This window comes from Passer domesticus, chromosome 1 (genome assembly GCF_036417665.1).
Source record: "Passer domesticus isolate bPasDom1 chromosome 1, bPasDom1.hap1, whole genome shotgun sequence".
Classification (NCBI taxonomy): Eukaryota; Metazoa; Chordata; class Aves; order Passeriformes; family Passeridae; genus Passer; species Passer domesticus.
Window position 1 is genome coordinate 6,036,131 of NC_087474.1, and position 18,533 is coordinate 6,054,663.

Below are 18,533 nucleotides of genomic sequence, written 5' to 3' on the forward strand. Positions count from 1 at the left end.
ATGAGCAGAGCCATGGAATTTGATGAGAATGAGAGACAGGGTTTGCCTTTAGTGATGTCTGTACTCTGTGACAGTGGTTAGGAGCCACTGCCACCTCATGTGAGCATTGTGCAGCTCTAGAAGGGAGGAGAGCCAGCTCTCCCTGTGCCTGGAGGGATGCCAGGAGCAGTGTCCTGGTCCAGGAGCCGTGCTGCACCTCCCAGCAGGTGCCTCCAGGTGAGTCTCCTTCAGGCTGAGCTGTGGTGCTCTGTCACAGCAGTAAATGACTGACATCAGTGTGAGCTGATCTGCAACCAGCAAAGACCTGAGAATGTCAGAAATTCCCATTTCTACCACGGAGAAAGGCTGATTTGCTGCTGTGGCATGGTGAAAATCAGGCTTATTAGGATTCCCCTTCTGAGTCCAGGGGGGCCTCACTGGCTCCTCTGCCATGGTGGGAGATGGAAGCTTTCCTGAGCTTTTAGCAGCCAGCAGTGGATCATGGACACTCTCTGGCAGGCACGAGGCAGCTGAGCCCTCCCTGCCTCCAGCTAGCACTGACTGCTCCTTGATTTAACCACACCTGTGGGAGCAAAGGAAAGAGCTCAGCCAGTTGTTAGGATACTTATGGAATCCCACAGGACATTTCCACAAAATTGACAACTGTGCTAGTAAGTACTTTTTTGTGTCTGCTTGAGGGACTGAAATGTCTAAGTTATTATGTGGAGCAGGGACTTCAGGCTTAATAGACTCAGAGTGCTTGTGCAGGCCATACAATCAATGGGAAGGGGCATGTAGTGTCAGCCTGCAAGATTTGTTGTGAACAGGATTGCAGAATAATCATATTTGGAATGCCACTGTGGATTTTAAAGAGGGTGAGCCCTTTCCTTTCACTGTGTGGGTTATTCAAATTCCTGCCTCTATCAGCTCCTGTACCTTCATTGCCTATGCAACTGGTCTATAGCATTTGCTTAGGGGATTCATAAATTTCTTTAAAAGCATCATTTTTTTCTGATGGGTGAAAATACAAGCACCTGTATAATTTCACGAAATGTGATTTTATTGTCAGAAAAGTGCCACTGATGCATGTGGTAATTGAAATGCAAGCAGTGCCAGTAGTCTCACTGCAGAGCTACTAAGTTAATGCATTGAAATAAAGGATGAGGGAAAGTTTAGCCATGACCTTGTAAGTGAATGCTCTTCATCATGGGCAAGATTGCTTAGCAGCAATGGGGACAGGGTGGCCTCCCACCAGTTTCCTGCTTCCCAGAAGGGGTTGAATGGTGTCCCATCTCCAGCTGTGACAGGAGCTTCCAGTGGCAGTATGTCCACCAGGACATGCTCACAGGAATTCAGAGGAGTAGAACAGCAGCTCTGGTGGTGTCTCCTCTCCAGTCAGGATTTCCTCTTTATGGTGGCTGCAGGCTGCTCCTGCAACCCCCTGACCTTTTGAGTGTGCTGGTTTTAGCTAAGCCATTCTTTGCTACTATGGATATTTTTCTACAGGCTCTGGAGAGAAATGAAGGCCGATGACCAAATGGCTCTCCTGTTTCCCATACTTCATCAAAGCCTTAAGGAGTTTCCTAAACAGCCTCCCCTTTTCTCAATCCCTCCCCCTCTCACTTCCCTCCTCACAGAGATATTGGGATGGAGACAGAACTGTCAGTGATGGAGCCTGAAATGTGCCTCAGAGCCTGCCCACCACAGCATGGCCTTCTCCATTAGCAATGTGAGAATGTGCAGATATTCTAAGTCAAAATTCCTATTCATCCCTTGACAGGAGATGTAGTCTAATCCTTGACCTTTACCAAGCCATCTTTGGGGCCTTGACTTCTGTCTGCCACTGCAGGAACCTCACAGCCTTGCTTAGCCCCTTTTTGGAGCAATGGCCTAAAATCTTGTCCTTAATATTCAAACCCTAAGATTTCTTCTCTTTCCTATCTCCCCCACGGCTAGGAGGTCTTTAGCGCAGGCCCAGTGAGATGTATGAGAAAGAAACCTGGCAAAAGGTTTAAATTAACTCTAGTGGTTGTGCCAACTCCTGCAGAACGAGACTGCCAAGATCCAAGCATGGCTGCTCACCAGCATTTGGCAAGGCGGTGACATCTTGTCACCGCTATCCTGGAGCACTGAGGCCCACACAGGTACAAGGACCAGCTGGCTGGGGCACGATGCAAAGCAGGGTGGGAAAGCAGAGGGAAGAGTGCCAGACTTTTCCCAAACGAAGTCACAGCCCCGTTTCTTCAAAATCATCTACTCAAATGTGATTTACTCCTGATTGCCAACAGAATCAAGCCTCCACAGCTACTTACCACTTAACTGATGTGTCACATGGGTTCAGGCTTCCCTGTCTGGGTAGCCCAGTCTGTGCTAGTAATAAAGAGTGCACATAAACCCTCAGCAAAGGAGAGAAGGACTCACTTTCAGTGAAACTTGCTCCTGCCACAGAAAGCTGCAAGAGTGCTCTGGAGATAAGTGCTGACTGTTGGGAAGGTGCCTAGAGCTGGAGGGAAAAATCCCCCAACATAAAATAAAAAGTCTGCTTTTACATTTAATTCCTCCTGGGTCCAGAGCAGAGGAGTTTTATATTTTCATTATAAATAAGCTATAAAGCATCTACGTAGTGGAATCCATATTCCCAAGTGGGAACAACATACAGGCCCACTCTAGTCAACCTTCTCTTTGAAAGTATTGCCATGCCAGACAGGTCAGTGAAGTTCATGGGCCCTTTTGTCACACTCCATGTTATTCATAGCCCAGTGCCACTCTGCTCTTTCACACACAGGGACGTCCAGACCTTTGATTTCAGGGACTGCTGCAGGGCATCAGTTCTCTATCCAGATCATGCACATGCATTGTAGTCATGTTCCTTTACCTGTCTGAAAATTTTTTCCATTGCCAAAGTCTTCCAAGCCCTCTCAGTGCCTCCCCTACTGTTGGACACACTGCACCTGTCTGCAGCTTTTACACAGGGGAGAATTCACTGCAATTTCCTACACCAGCTGGAGTTTGGTGCTATGGCACAGCTTTATACTGAGGTGGGTGTTGAGTTTGGCATCAGGCTTGGTAATGGCAAAATGACGTTGCCCATCGCCCCAGTATGGTATTTGTATATCAAAAGTACATTTGAATAAAGAAGTTCAAGAGACACTTTATTAGAGCAACCACAGAAAAGTAAGAGGTCATGTTCCTCTTCAGACAGAGATGGCTTCTATACAGCTGCCATCAAAGTGGTGTTTCTTCTTCCTTTGTCCATTACTCTCCAGGAAAAAAAAAATTGCAGGTATGGTTCCACAGGAGAACATTTATCTTCTGCCATTTCCAAACTCCAGGAAAAATTAAGTTTCTGAGATCAGTTATATAAGAAAAAGGAAACTTGAATTTTATGTGCAAGTGCAAACTTAAACCAAGCAAACTGTTATTAGTATTTTATTTGCTCTATAAAAAGCCTAGGAATACAAAGAACTTTTAACTGAATATAAAACTCAACATTTTCTTTCCAGGTGTTCGTAGAAATACCAGTATAGTAGAAAATAAATATAAAACCTGCAAAATACCTTAATTTGGTTTTGCTAAGAAGCCCTCTTGTTATGAAAAGAATGGGGGAAAGGGTGAACTAGTTCCTCTTTATTTCAAACTTGCTGCTTTAATTCCATGTTGCATATGAAACAACAAACAAAATTCTAAGGAATGTAAAAAGTTCCTGTGTCTACAAAAGCCTTAATAACATCACCCTGAGCTGAAGAACAATGGCACTGACATGAAAGGATTTTCATTTCTAAGAAATACCTTAAATCAGAGTTCAGGAATACAAGTATTCCATGCTCTTCTGCAGGGCTGATTTAAACCAGACCTACTAACCCAAAATGTGCTTCCTCCCTGGGAGACTGAGCAGCAGCAGCTCAGGGCACCCCAGGTGAGACAGGGTGGGACCTCAGCTCTGGGTGAAAGAGGAGAATCTGCATTAAACTGAGTACTCCAGGTATAATGCTACATTTCATACACTGTTCCTAACTCACAGGGATGGACTGCAATCTCCAATAACTACAATTGGTACAAAATTTGGAAAATTCTCCACTTAGAAAATGGCAAACCCCATGTTTAATACCCACAGAGCATTAAGGCACAAACGAAATTGCTGCTTTCCATGTTCTTTATCACTGCATCTTTCTGAGACTTGTATCCTAAAGGTTCATTTTTCCAAAAGGCATAATTTTGGCAAAGGATGAGGTCAGTGAACTCTCAGATTATGTACTGCCTATCTCTCCTGCAGCATTACAGGGGTATGCAGATGCTCAGCACCTCAGAAATCCTTGCTATGTAGCTAAAACAAATGTGCAAAGCATGAATATTACAATTACCAGACAATTAAAAGAAATCTGTCTGCATTCAAAGTAAAAATAAAACTGGGAAATTTCAAAATTTCCTGAGGTGCTCTTTTTGATCAACTAGAACTTTGGCTTCATTTCAATTTAGGCATTTCTTTTATAGTACAATGCAAAATACAAACTACATTGTGAAGAATATAAAAGCTTTTTTTTTTCCAGATGGGAATGCAAGAACACATCCATTATTTTTTTTTTCTCAAGCATATTCTTTAGCAAGTATGATTTTATGAAGAAGTCAATCATCAGTGGAGTTGTATTCTCCAGTGGAACGGGGGGCTGGTTTTTTTTGATTTTTTTCTAGTAGAAATTACATAGTCCTAGAATTTTCAGATTTTTAAGTTCTCAAGTCCTACTTGAAATTTCCCATTCTTTTTTACAAAAAAATTCAATAATGCCCTTTATCATAATTCATCATGGATGTGTCTACTTATAGTAAACTATCTAACTTGGGTCCACACTAGGCTGAATGCTTTTAATGTATTTTTTCATGTATTTGTGTACTTATGCAGGTTTTAAAATAAAATACATATTGGTGCTGATGGATGAGAAAGCACAAATGAAGTGACAGTCTACAAAATCATCAGCTCTGGGAGATGTGGAAAAGGCAAAGCTTGCTGATGTGTCAGAGTAGAAGAACTGATGGTGTGAAGAAGTGATCAGATTAAAGGTTTAAAATGAGAAGGGAAAAAGAAGTTTTCCCACAGAAAGAATAATTAAACTGAACTCGTTGTGAACAGACACAGTGGAACCCAAGAGGGTAACTGAACTATACAAAGCTGGGATTCCAAACATACATTCAGCTTGAAGAAGCTGCTTCAGAAGTCAGGAAATTCAAAGGTAAATATCTCACAACAGAGTTTTTTAGGCATCTTCCTCAAAAAGATACTGAGCTAGATACTTCTTCTTAATATGCATTTTTGTTAATAATCTCTTCAATCTAAACTATAAAACGTGCTGTGCAACATGACTGAACAAACATCGCTGTGAGAAGTATTTCCCCCTTGTTTGAGTAATTTGAATTTGTAAGCTAATGTAAGTTTTTGTATTAAATAATGTACTGTGTGCAATTTTCTTTCTTGTAAAGTACTTTGAAGCTTTCAAAGGGCACTCTAGGTTCATAAATAATGTGGTGTTCTTTGCCAGAACTGTAGGGCATTTCTCATAAGTTCTGAATCTTCTTTGCCAGAATTGCAACATGTTACATGCCAAATCCTGCACAAATGTTCTGCATGTGGCAAATACATATTGGTAAAGAGGCATGGCATTCCTGGATTTCTTAGAGAGACTGGGGAAGGGAAAGAAGTGGGAAGGAATAATGAGGAAGGGCAAAAATGATGAAAAAATGACTTATGAAAAAAGTATGTGATGAAAAAATGACTTATGAAAAAAGTATGTGCATCATTTTAAAAAATGATAAACAACAACAACAACAAAAAAAAAACTCACCTCCCAAAATAACCCATAACTTGCACTTAATTATTTTCAAAAACTAAACTGTTTGTTGCATGTAGCACAAACCCACAGGTACCCAGAGCTGGGTCTTTACTTTTCCTTCAGTTATGGAAACCAGGCCTCTATTTCTGTAATAGCTGAAGATTCTTCAATGCCAGACATTTGTAAGGGTCAGAACACCTGCAATCCCTGCTCCTCTGAGCACCTGCTAATGTAAATGGAGAGGCTGAGAGCCAGGAGAAGCAGCACAGTCAGGATCACCACTATTTAATAGGCTGTGAAAATGAATCCTCTTCTTCTTCAGGCAAAATCAGCATTTCCTATGCCCAAAGCCACAGGGAATAAACCAAGGCCAATGTTTATAAAGCATGAACTCTGGCCTCTTTGCAACCTCTGCCACAGAAAAGTAGGCTCCTACTTCTGGAGCTTGGAAGAGGAAGAGTGTAAAGGAGCAAGATCCAAAATCTCCAACAGGCATTTGGCCACATAGGTCAGACTGCTGAAGGATACCAGGACTTTAATGTGTCTTTGGTTATCATTTTCTTAATTAAGCACAAACAAGTAATGTCAACAGTCCTCTATAGTTTGGATGGAATTGCTGAAGTAATTAAAACATTTTACCATTCCCTGCCCTTCACTGAATTTCAAGAAAATGGTGACAACAATTATTAACCAACCAGCAACAACCAGCTAGTTGAAAAGTTACGAGAAGGTACTTAGGCCTAATCAGGCCTTAAGCACCAGGATTTGACAAATGTTTACTAAATAAACTGATGTTAAAACTGAACTCCACATTCTGCAACACTAAATGAACGTTTTACTATCTGGTTTCTTTTGAGGTGGCAAGAAACTACAGTAAAACCTTTGCTGTTGCCAGAATTACACTGCTTAGAGAAGAACATCCTGTGAGTTACCATTTGCTGCCATGATTTACAGAGATATGGTCTGTAGTCTGTATCAGTTTCATGTGGATGTTTTAAAGGTAAAAAGCTTTCTGCAGAGTTTGCAGATTTCTGCATTAGTGTCTGTGTTGTTGCAAAGAGGATCAAGTGGTGCTGTGTCACAAGCTTTTCAAGGAAGTTAGCACATTTCTTCAGGTTCATCTCCTGCAAGGTAAGGCTCTCCCCTCCATTGCTTCTGTCTATCCAATAAAAAGCTGACAAACTGTCTAAAAGCAAAACACAGAGCGAGGGGTGAGCACAGAACAGGTTTTCTAGGGAGTGGAGAGTGAGGAGTAGCTGAGTGCTACTACTGCAGCTCACAAGGAAGAGCCTTCCCAGGCACTGCTTTATCATTTCTTCTGTCCCTTGTGCCAGTCTGCTCTCAAGAATGGTGACCAGGCGGAGCATGTCAAAATGGTAATCGGTGTCAACAAACATGACTTCTACTTCCAGCCCTCCCTGAGCTTTGGGAGTGATGCAGCGGGCTAGCAGGTGATAAAGCATTTCTGTTTTTCCTGTGCCTTCTGGGCCATGGAATTCAATAACATCTCCTGTTCAAAAACAAAGCAGCATGTTGTCAGGTAAGAGCATTTATAGCCCAGAGTTGGTTCTCAGTGTTTTCTGAACCAATACTATTGCACAAATTGGGAAATGCATTTTATTTGACATTCATAAAACTGTTTAAATCCTGGCTGGTATCTACCAAAAGATATTTTAATTTTCAAGAAAGGCCTCTGAAGTGAAGTTAATCAGCTGTGAACAAAGGTTGAAAGCCTCTGTCAGCACCATCTAGGAGACTTCCATCAATAAAAGGTTGGCAACTGGATTTTATCTATATCATTACAGGCAGATAAATGCAGAAGAGGAAGCTGCTACATAAAAGTGGCTAAGAAACCATCTACACTATGCACACACAATAAGAAATAACAAAGTAGAGGACAAAACAAAAAAAATTTGACATATTAGAGGTCACATAGATGCCACATACTGCATGTCACAAGACTCCTACAGGAATCTGTGGCTGGTGAAGAGAACACCAGTAAGTTTATTTGGCACTTATATTCTTCTGTGGTGATAATAATGTGAAACTGCTTCTTTTGACAAGGGAGACACAGGGATTCTTTCAACTCCAGGCAAGGTTTCTGTCTAAAGCAAAGGATCTCTGTTCATAAAAGCATTCAGCCTAATTACCTCATCCATGTGGGTCATAAAATATATACCATAAAAATTTAAAATGTTAATTAAAAACAGCATTACGCTTCATTAGGAAACCAGTTCTTTTACTGGATATGAATGCAAGATACTCTAAAGCCTTATCCAAGTCTTCTGATGTCTTGTATCAGAGCAAGACCTTAGAAGAAGTTAATTTATTAGCTGCTCTTTATAAATTTCTAATTTTGGGAATTGGATTATTTATTTATGACATTTTGGATTTTATAGGCAGAAGGGTAACCCCATGCAGTAAGGAGAATCACACAACTGTAATTGCAGGAAGGTGAGAGATTTCCACAGCCTTGGCAAGTGCAAATGGCATAACAGCTTTCCATAGGGGGATGCGAGAGTGGAGAATTGACTGCAACCTTCCTTGAACATGTTTGTGCCTGCCTGAGTTAACAGGGCTTTTCAAGTCACCACTCAGCTTCCAGTGGACGTCCTCATTCACAAGTGCCTACAACATCAAGATGCAGCTTGGGATCAGGGGAGCAGGATGGCAGAGAAGAAACCAAGCCCTTCTCCCTCTGCAAGTGTTAAAAGCAATTTACACCTGATGTGACAAGTCTGTCCATTTCCAGTGACACTCAGAAATACCATTTATATGAATTTCTGATCCTTTGAAATCTATTAAAAAGCTTGATTGTCACCCAAGCCCTTATTAAGCTGTTCTGAATGGCTCCCTCACTTCTGAGATGAAAGATAACTACATGTCCTGGGACATAAGTTTTTATTTTCTCTTCCTGTCCAGAGGTCACAGTGCCCGACTGCCACTTGCAGCCAGTGGCTCTGCTGTCACACAGCCTGTGCCAGAGACATAACCACACCCTGGCAGGGTGAGATACCAGCTTGGAAGAACTCCTCCTAAAAGTGCTGGGTAGGTCATTCCCTCCTATTTTGTCTCCTGCAGTATTTTAGAACAATTGTGTAAGGCAGCTCTTGATAAGGAACAGAGTGTATCTTTTGCCACTGCCTGTGGCACAAAACTTCTGCCACCCTGATTGGCATTTCTGAATCCAGACCAGTAACAAGTGGGGCCAACAGGCAATAGACTGCTTTACCTGCCTTTATAGCAAAATATGACCTGCTGGATTCAAAAATTACTCTGGGAAATAGATGCTTCACTTTTTCCATTTGAAGACATTCTAGCAGGATATCTGTGTGTTACAGAATGACAATGGATGAGTTTTGGTTTTATTACTTATTAGAGTAAAAATTGTAAGTTGAATGACAAAAATCATTCTCAGAGGTTTTTGTGGTGGTGGTTTATAAATGTGAACAGCAAGACAGCCAAGCACCCCTCAAACTTTGTTCAACATTGCTGAAAGAGATCCACAGCTGCCTTGTAGTTTGACCAGGACACTTTAGTTACTCTGAAAACAGCAACAGCTTGGACTGCAAGAAAACCTCAAGAGAGCTGGGGATTTCTGTGCCTTCCTGATTATCCAAGAGGCTGCCCACAAGGAGAACGGGTGCAAACAGGAGCAATTTATAGCAACATCTATAAATGTAGGGTTTCATTGAATTAGCAACCAGGCTGTTACAGAAAGATAAGAGGGGAAATTCATTTCTCTGGATCAAAGAGGACAAACCATGACACAGCAAAGAGGAAGTGAGGCCAGCAACATTTTCAAGAAGCCTCTGACACGCTGACAATAGGTCACAGAAGAAACTGAGTGATCACAACTAGCATCATCCATTAATGTCAAAACAACTTTGAAAGGAGGATTAGTAAAAAGATACTGTCACAGGATGAGAACAGGCTGAGAGGGAGAGCAGGAACAGCACTTTAACATGGAAGAAAGTTAATGGGAATTTTTTCTATTAGAATTGGTGTTGGCAGACATTAAACATATCAGTAGATGAATGTTCCATTAGCTTGGCAAAACATGCAGAAGACAAACTAATTGGGTTAATAAAAACTTAAGTTTGTGAAGATTTAACAGATGGAGATGGATGAGTAGAGTGATTTCACGTGAAATTCAGCACTAGTGAATTCAAGAGTTAGGTTTTAAGGAGTCCCCAAACCCATTGCCTGGCTCAGGGCAGCCTGAACTGGCTCATTATGGGCAGACTGAAGAGAATAACAGTCCACTCCCACAAATGGGCATGCAGGATAAACTAAATGATGCTGAAGAAATGTAAACATTTATGTAAGATTAATATATTTTTAACTGAAACACCGTGTTCAGTCCTGGTCATCAGTTTGGTGTTATGTCTTGAATGACAAAAGCTTTATTTTTGTCTGTAATCAATCCACCAGCAAATGCTGGTTAAACTATTTTCTGACACTGCAGATACAAACAGGCTGTTGGAACACTCAGCAATAACTTTGTGTTTCACATTGTAGGCTACCTTGAAGTTCCTGAGCTGGTCATTTACAATACTGTGCAGAAGTTGTCACTAATATTTATACCATTTATAAGTGAAGTAGAAAGGCCTAATATTTATTTCAAGGTAATGTTGGGTGTCATGCATTTGGTGAACATCAGAGCCTTACACTGACACCCACACCTTCATGCCAGTGGCACAGGGGAAATATGACTGGCAATAGTGGAAGATTATTTAATGCTTGTGTCACTTTTGCTCCATTCCAGAACAGCTTAAATGGTATGTAATTAATGTACTTATGTGCTCTTAAATATGCAAGTCCATCATAATTAGAAGCAGTGGTTAGAGTATCACATTAATACCTATATTACCTGTCCCTATTTTACAGTACCCTGACATGCAAGTTATGAACACTTAACTAAAATGTAACCTTTGGATAGTTTATTGAAACTTCATGTATTTGTTTGGTTTGAATTTCATCAGAAATAAAGAATAATTTAGGTCTTTGCATTGCTTTAATCACAGCATTTTAGATGAAGAGCTGTTCAGTATTGACTTCATTGGCAACATATTACAGAATTCCACAGTGACACACTAAAAGTCAAGTCCATGACAAATGGAGAGGTAGGCCTTCAACAGGGATTTAAGGCTGAATAATGTGAACACACATCAAAATAACACATGGCCTCACATGAATACTGTGGTATTAAAAGACAAAGCAAAAATGCAATAAAAGGTGAAGTCCATTTATATATATACAGCTAAAGGGCTGTGCTAATATGTTAGGCAGCTTCATTAATGTCAGCCAAAAAGCATGACCAATATGGGTAATAATTGATACCATTTGTTGGAAGCAGAAGAAAAATACAAGTGCTTCAAAAGCTCAATGAATCTGTTGGCACAGAGAAGTCAGTGATGAATTTTAGAAGGTTTCCAGCCATCTTAGAACTGAAGTTCTGGAACAGTCTTCAGACAGACATCAACAACCTATAAAGCTTTAAGAGCAAAGCAGATAATTTGACATGAAATTATGTAATGCTATGGACTGCAGCAAGGGCAGTTAGTGATCCCCAAAAAAAGTCTTAAAATCTGTTTGATCAGCACATAACCAGCTCAGCCTCAAAGATTTGTTTGTTGTATGTAAAGTTGACTAAAAAATACCAAACATCCAGACTAAAAGATTGTTCAATATTTATGTTTTGAAAAAAACAGTAATATCTCATTTTCTAAAAAAAAATAAGAATTTGAGAGTCTTGTGAAGCATATACCAATTTCACTCCTGGCCCTTAATTCTTCTTGTGAGTTACACAGCAGTTCAGAAATGAGAGTATTTAAATATTCTTTTGTGCTCTGCTTGCACTGGTTTAGCAGTATTTCTCCACCCTTTATCACTGTTATGTCACACTGGAAGCTTTCAGGGCAGGAATCATGTACTGCTAAAGCCCACATGTGTTTTCTAGTGCTGCAAAACAACACACAAAGGGTCTCACAGTGACTGTGTTTGAAGACTAAGCATCATCTCTCATCCAATTATCCTGATTCTTTTTTATTGCTTTTTCTGCTCTTTATTCTGAACATTCCATATTTGTGGGAATTCAAACTGCAGATAAGTGTGCTGCTAACCACTGAAGCCACATACTTGTCCTATGAAATCCACTCAACTCATACATAAATTCCACCACAGTAGGACCTCTCCACTGATCCATACAATTTGCCACTCATATGCCTTTTTTTCACATACATTTTTAGTCTTGTGTAATCAGAGTTGTCTCTTCCATGGTGAAATTCATGAAATTTCACACAATCTGGAAAATCAGTCTGACTTCCTGAATAGTGTGTTCTTTTCTGTTTAGTTCACTAATTTCTAGAAATTAGTTCACTAATTTCTTCCATTAAAATATCCAACCTTGATCTTAACATTTCCTGTAGTGGTGTCACTGAAAGGTTATCCCACTTCTCCCATCTGAAATTCTTATTCATTCACTGAAGGTCTCTAGGAGCCATGTTGATCCTGACACTGTGAACTCATTTAACTAATTAGTACCTGTGGCCATAATGGAATTGTTTATGAAGTTCTATTCTAAGTATACTTTGGATTGTTCAGGTCAAGACTGAATGGCTTGATGTCTTGGCTTCATTGAAAAATACTGTTTGCTCATGCTCCTTATCCTAATTTACCCAGACAACTCTGTATCACTGAACTCTTTGCTATTTACTGAACCTCATGTTCTTTGCAAATTTCTGCAGTTATGACTTGTGGTGGTTGTCTAGACCACTGATTAAAAAAAAACAAACAAAGAGGTTTAATGACAGACTCTAGAAAAAATTGCTGGAAAACTACTGACACTGACCAACGTGCTTGGTATTTACTCACCTACACCTCTGTTTTGATATGCACAAAGTACATTTTGAGGCATATTTAATAATGTTTGGAAGGGTAACTTTGCATTATTCCATTTTATCTAGTTTGCATCGAACTACAACAACAATTAAAATTCTGATCTAGAGCAAAATAATTTACTTGTATGCTTATCTCTGAGAATACTTTTACATGAACATTTTTCCATAAATGGGATGAAGACACATGAAGACACATGATTTTACCATGAACAGGAGATCCTTCCTCAGGAAACAGACAAGGTTCAAGATTCTTCAGAGAACTTCTGCCCTCAAGTCGTGCAAGCAGCTTTTAAAGACAAGACAAAGAGCCATGCTGTTAACTTTAAATAATGAACCTCAGGACACAAAATTAAAGGATTCTAAGAACTGACAGTTTTCCATGACAGTCCTGTTGAAAGATTAGCCTGACTTTAAGAATGTTTTCATAAATACATATGGAAATGTATAGTCTGGACTACAGCAACAGAAGGTCCCAGCCTTACAAACAACAAGCACACAGACTGAGTGGCCGTGAGGACTGCAGATATGAGGAGAAATAAAGTTTAAAAAGCAAAGGCTGCTCAGGGACATTAGTGAGAGGGATCACCTCCAGCACACATCAGTGCTGTCATTCCAAAGAACAAAGGGAAAGAACATCATTTGTAACAACCATCATGGCTGAGAGGTGAAACCTCACCCATCAACAATCCCCTGAGCCAGCCTCTCTGAGCATCTGTAAGTAAAACCATGTGCATTTCACCCGAAAAGTTACACAGGACTCCTCTGGGCTACAATCCCATTATATCATAGTTACTTGTTCAAACAGAGTATGGATTAAGAATGTTCAAAAGTAATTAGTCACCAGTGGCTCTGCAAGAGCCTTTCTAAAGCAAGCTTGAATATGTTAAGCGAGTTTTCCAAAGCCCCTCGTAAACTAAGTCCATTGTAAAACTAATTAGTTCAAAGATCATGGACAGTTTCTTAAATTGAGAGGTATTTGCATAGCAAGTAGACAGGTATTCACAAAACCTGTGTTATTAGTAATTCTGGCACACTGTGTAAAGCAAGAATAAACATTTTCCCTGGTACTAGAGCTATTACTCCTTACATACATGGGAAAGGACATTATTGGGATGCTCAGTGTCACCAGAGCACCTACCCTGGTGCCAAATACTACATTCTCCAAGACACCCAGCTGTCATTTAAAGATCTGAACAAAACAAGTCCTGTTCAGTTTTATCCCATCCTAAAGACCAAAAGAGAAGTGAGCACACACCTTGCTTTCCTCTCTTGCTTTCCTCCTTGTCACATCCATGAGCAACATTTGCTCTGAATGATCTTAAAAGTTCTTTGAACAGTTGTGTGTGTATGTGTGTTTGCCTTTAAGAGTAAAATAAAACTTCATTACATGGTCCTGAATTTGCTTCAAGTAGTCACAATGGGAATCTAAGTGTGACATTTTCATTGACACTTTAGGATTCCCTTCCATTAACAAAATGTCAATGTGTTTGCCTTGGCCTCTTCATGCCTATCCAGGAGAGTTTTCTGACTCGTCCTCTGAAGGGCCAAAAAACCACTCAAATTGACCTTGCTCTGGATCACAGATCCTCCCATTGCACTTCACACATTTGTGCAGCACAAAACACACAGTGAACTCCTGGGAAGCAGCAGGGTTCCATGATCTTGACAAAGCAAAAATCCAGATGGATATATGTACATAATAATACAGGAACTTGGGCATATAAACGAGCAGTTCTCAACCACCAAGAGGACCTTGGCAGACCCTGCATGTGCAGCTCTTCTGCTGCCAGGGCCTGGCCACCAGTGAGGAGAGGCTGCACCCACTGGGGGGAAGAACCAGGAATCTCTCACCCCTTTGTCAGCAGTGGAAGTTGAGGGGAAGAGGAAAACCACCACAGGCTGCTGCTTTCTGATGCTCTTCACTTCTAAGCAGAGGAAGCACTGCTGCAGCACACAGGGATAACAGGGCTCAATGATGGGCACTGCTGGGGCCAGCAGTCACAACTACTGCAGGCCTAAACACATTGCTGCAGCCTCGTGCTCCTAAATTAATTTGTACATTAACAAATACATCCTCTGCAGTTTATTTTTTCTGGAACAGTGAGCCCCTGTGTCCTCTTAGACTATCAACTCTTTAAGTTTACTGAGAGTAAATTGATCATATCGTTTAAATATGAATCTGTTGTTATTTAAATGACAAGTTTATGTATTAATTTTAAATAACTACAGGTGCTTTCTCTGAGCACTGCTCATGAAGGTAATTTATGGTAATTTGCTGATGATAGCACACCTGTGTTTTTATCAGGCTTGTATTTACTTCCGAGTTCTGAAGCAGAATCTCCAAAGGCACTTGCCTCATTAGTGCCACGCTGGGAGCAACGGGGTTCCTGGCAGAAACAGCCAACAATTTTCCTTCAGCTCTCACAAAGGTTTGTCCACGCTGCAGCAGAAGTGATGGAGGCAAAGCTGAGATGAGACCCTGCACAGGCAGCCCTCACCTCTGCCCACACTGCAGACAGAGACAGCACAGGCTGCTCCAAACCCAGCAAGAGCCACCCTGGCTCTGCTCCAGGGGAGGCTTTCCCACTTTGCCTCCTCACGTGTTCTTCTGGAATATGAGAGCAGGAGAAATCTACAGCAGGTAGAGGGTAGTGTGGAGGGTGGATGTCAGGTGTCCCAAGCTTTGTCACAGACAATGTACAGAACACAACAGGACAGCATCCCTGGAGAGAATCTTGGAGTGGGAAGAGCTTAGAAAAAATTCCCAAGTCAATTTCAAATCCCATATTGGAGACTTGTGGTTCTATAACTGAAGTGTAGGTGCTCATTTCTTCCTCCATAAGCCACTCTTCATCTTTTTTTACACAAAACACCACCCTTTAGCAACCTGCTAGTGGTAGCTCCTCACTCTTAGGTATTCTTTGAAAATGTAATTATGTCAGCAAGAAACTGTAAAGATGTGCAGTTACATGTAGAGAATAAACTGTACAGCAAAAGTTCAGCAGCAGCTGGGTTAAATGTTATTAATGACAAAGCTGATGGGACTCAAATATTTCAGCTGTGCCTTTTATAGTTTATTGTCCTTTTAATAACCAAATATGCATATGGACAGTCCCACTGTCCAGTGCACGATGTGCTCGTGCTCTGCTGGCTTCAACAGAGCACACACATTGGTCTTGTCAGGAATGAGAGATTACTTCATTAAAATGTTAAAGAAATTCAAATTAAATACTCCAGCTCTGGTAGAGGCTGTGAGCTAACCTACAGGCTATTTACACATACAAACCTATCTCGAGTTCTAGACAAAATTTAATTCTCAACCACCATAACCGCTCTGATTGAGCTTTTGTAAACTTTGGGCATGAAGACATATGCAGGCTATTTATCATCACTTTTATTGTGATAAAGCAAAGGTGTTTTGCAAGAAGTTCTAATTTGTTGTATTAATTATATTCAATAATAAAAGCACAATACTGAGTATAACTCAGTAAAATCTGACTTTATGCACGAGACTATTTAAAGAAGTATTGGTTTAAATTAAGTGTTTTCTGTTTCAAGTGCTTTTACCATTTTTTGTCTGGACACTGTATTCATACACTGACTTTTCTAAACCCACTGGTTTTCAACTCCCACCTTGTTCCAGGTTGGATATCCATCCACTGCAGGCAGGTGATGCCATGAGCATTCCGTGTCAGCACCACTCATGTGGGCAAATAAATGCATTTACCCCTTGGACAAAGAGCACAGCTCACGTCCTTAATTCGTGTCTATTTGCCAATAGTGGACATCTGGTACTAATATTTTTTTTTAAGTGTCAAAAGGGCTTAAAAGCCCAAGTCCCACTAAAAATTACACAGAGCTTTAACAATAAATATTATCACACTTTTCTGTTTCACGTGAACTATTCAGCATATTCTGGTATAGTTACACACAAATCTCCAAGCAATTAAGCTGCTGATCAAAAGTGGAAGTCTCTAACAAAATACCCAGTCTCTAATAAAATACCCAGAAATTTAAAAAAAAACAAACAAAAAACCAAAAAAAACCAAAAAAACCCAAAAAACCCCAACAAACTAATAAAACAACGCAAGATCCCAAAACTCAAACCTCTTTTTTCCTAGTGAGGAGGAAAGCAATTCCACCCTACAAAATGTTTATTTATAGCATCATAAAGTTGGAAGAGACCTTTAAGACCATCAAGTCCGAGCCTTTAAATGAAACCTTCCGCACAGGTCTCCTTCCTCAGGCATCCCCTGCAACGCCAGGGAGGGGAGCGCCAAGGGAATATTTATAAAGGAATTACCGAGACACCCGAGCCAACCTCCCCCCGTGCTGAAAGAAGCGCCCACCCGCATCCCGACACAAAGGCAGAACACGGACCAGGGGAACCCCGATCCCTCCGGGACCCGCGGGAAATCCCCCGGGAAAGCCCCCGCGGCCTTTCGGGGGCGGAACTCCCTCCCCCCCGCACCGCCCCCTCACGAGGCCCCGCGGGGGCTCGCCCGCGCCGTGGGGGTGAGCGGGGGAGGCTCGGCGCTGCTTTTTTCCCCTGGCTACAGCCTCGCCCAGCCCTCCCCGCCCGTGAGCCCGGCCCGGGGCTGCGGGGAGCGGCGCGGGGGCCGCGCCTCACCTGCGTGCCCGACTCCGCCCCGCCGAGCGCGTCACCCATGGCGGCCCCGCGCCCGCCGCCCCGCAGCGCCCCCGCCCGGCCGCGCCCTCTGCGCCTGCGCGGCTCTGCCCCCCGAGCGCGGGGTGGAGCCTGAGGGCGGCGGGGTCGTAGGTTCGAGTCCCGCCTGCGGCTCAATGCACGGCCGCCCACACGCCCGTCCCTCGTAGGCGGGCTGGGATTCCTCGGACACGGCCGAGAGAATCACAGAATCAAACAGGTTGGAAAAGAATTCTGGGGTCATCGAGTACGACTCATGCGCTAACACCACCATGCCAAGCGGACCATGGCACTGAGTGCCATGTCCAGTCTTTTCTTAAATGTTGTATCACGTCTCTTAAATATTGTATTGTGTCTCTAAACCAGAGATCAATCTTACACTTAAGCAGCTCCAGGGACAGTGACTCCACCACTCCCTGGGATGCCATTCCAGTGTCTAATAACTCCTTCTAAGAATAAATTATTCCTGGTGCTCAACCTAAACCTCCCCTGGCACAGCTTACAACCATGTCCTCTCATCCTGTCCCAAGTTGCCTGAGAGAAGAACCTGACCCCACCCGGAGACAAGGTGTTTATTTATTTTTAAGGACTTGTCTTTCTACAGGTGTGTGTGGGTTTTTTCTGGTGGCTGGGCTGGTGTGACTCAGGGATGCTCCTTGGTGACACTGGGTAGCCGTGACTCAAGGGAAGCTCGTTCGCGTGGCTGCCATTAAATCTTGACGCCTGCAAAATTGCTCTTTGCTAAAGCCAGCTATCAATTATGGCTGAAATTAAAAGGGGTCTAGAGTATTTTTGAGAAGTCCCTGGAATGAACGGGGCTTGTGTGGTGCTCTGAGGCAGGAGCTGATGGTCACAGCAGCCTGTGGGCAGCAGCAGGACCTGCTCCTCCCGGACCACGGCCCGTCCACCGCAGTTGTGAAACCTGGGCAGGCAAGAGGGATGGGCACAGGGAGAACACAGGAGAACCTGTTTGGTTTTTCCATAGGCTGAATGCAAAACCAGCAGGATAAGAATAGCAGCTCCCAGTATCTGCATATCAAAGAGCAGTAATGATACCATCCCTTCGGGCCTAGCCAGGTTATCGGTGATACTGCACGTCCTTACAGTTAGCAAGGAGAAACTGGTGGTGGAGTTCTCTGTTTCTTCAATGAAATCATGTTTGTC

At 42.1% G+C, this 18,533-nt stretch overlaps 1 protein-coding gene across 3 annotated transcripts; it reads right to left on the reverse strand.

Annotated features, from left to right (window-relative positions):
- Positions 1 to 3,100: 3,100 nt before the first annotated feature.
- On the reverse strand, positions 3,101 to 17,418 carry XRCC2 (X-ray repair cross complementing 2). 3 transcript variants are annotated; one of them, XM_064432063.1, is made up of 3 exons: positions 17,334 to 17,418; positions 12,908 to 12,989; positions 3,101 to 7,311 (listed from the first exon to the last, which is right to left on the reverse strand). In XM_064432063.1, the coding sequence occupies exons 1-3, from the start codon at positions 17,370 to 17,372 to the stop codon at positions 6,596 to 6,598; spliced, it is 837 nt and encodes a 278-aa protein (XP_064288133.1). In that variant the 5' UTR covers positions 17,373 to 17,418; the 3' UTR covers positions 3,101 to 6,595. The 3 variants fall into 3 exon arrangements, with proteins under 3 accessions (XP_064288133.1, XP_064288196.1, XP_064288076.1); XM_064432126.1 differs by lacking the exon at positions 17,334 to 17,418 and adding an exon at positions 16,889 to 17,311; XM_064432006.1 differs by lacking the exon at positions 17,334 to 17,418 and adding an exon at positions 14,994 to 16,727.
- Positions 17,419 to 18,533: the final 1,115 nt, after the last annotated feature.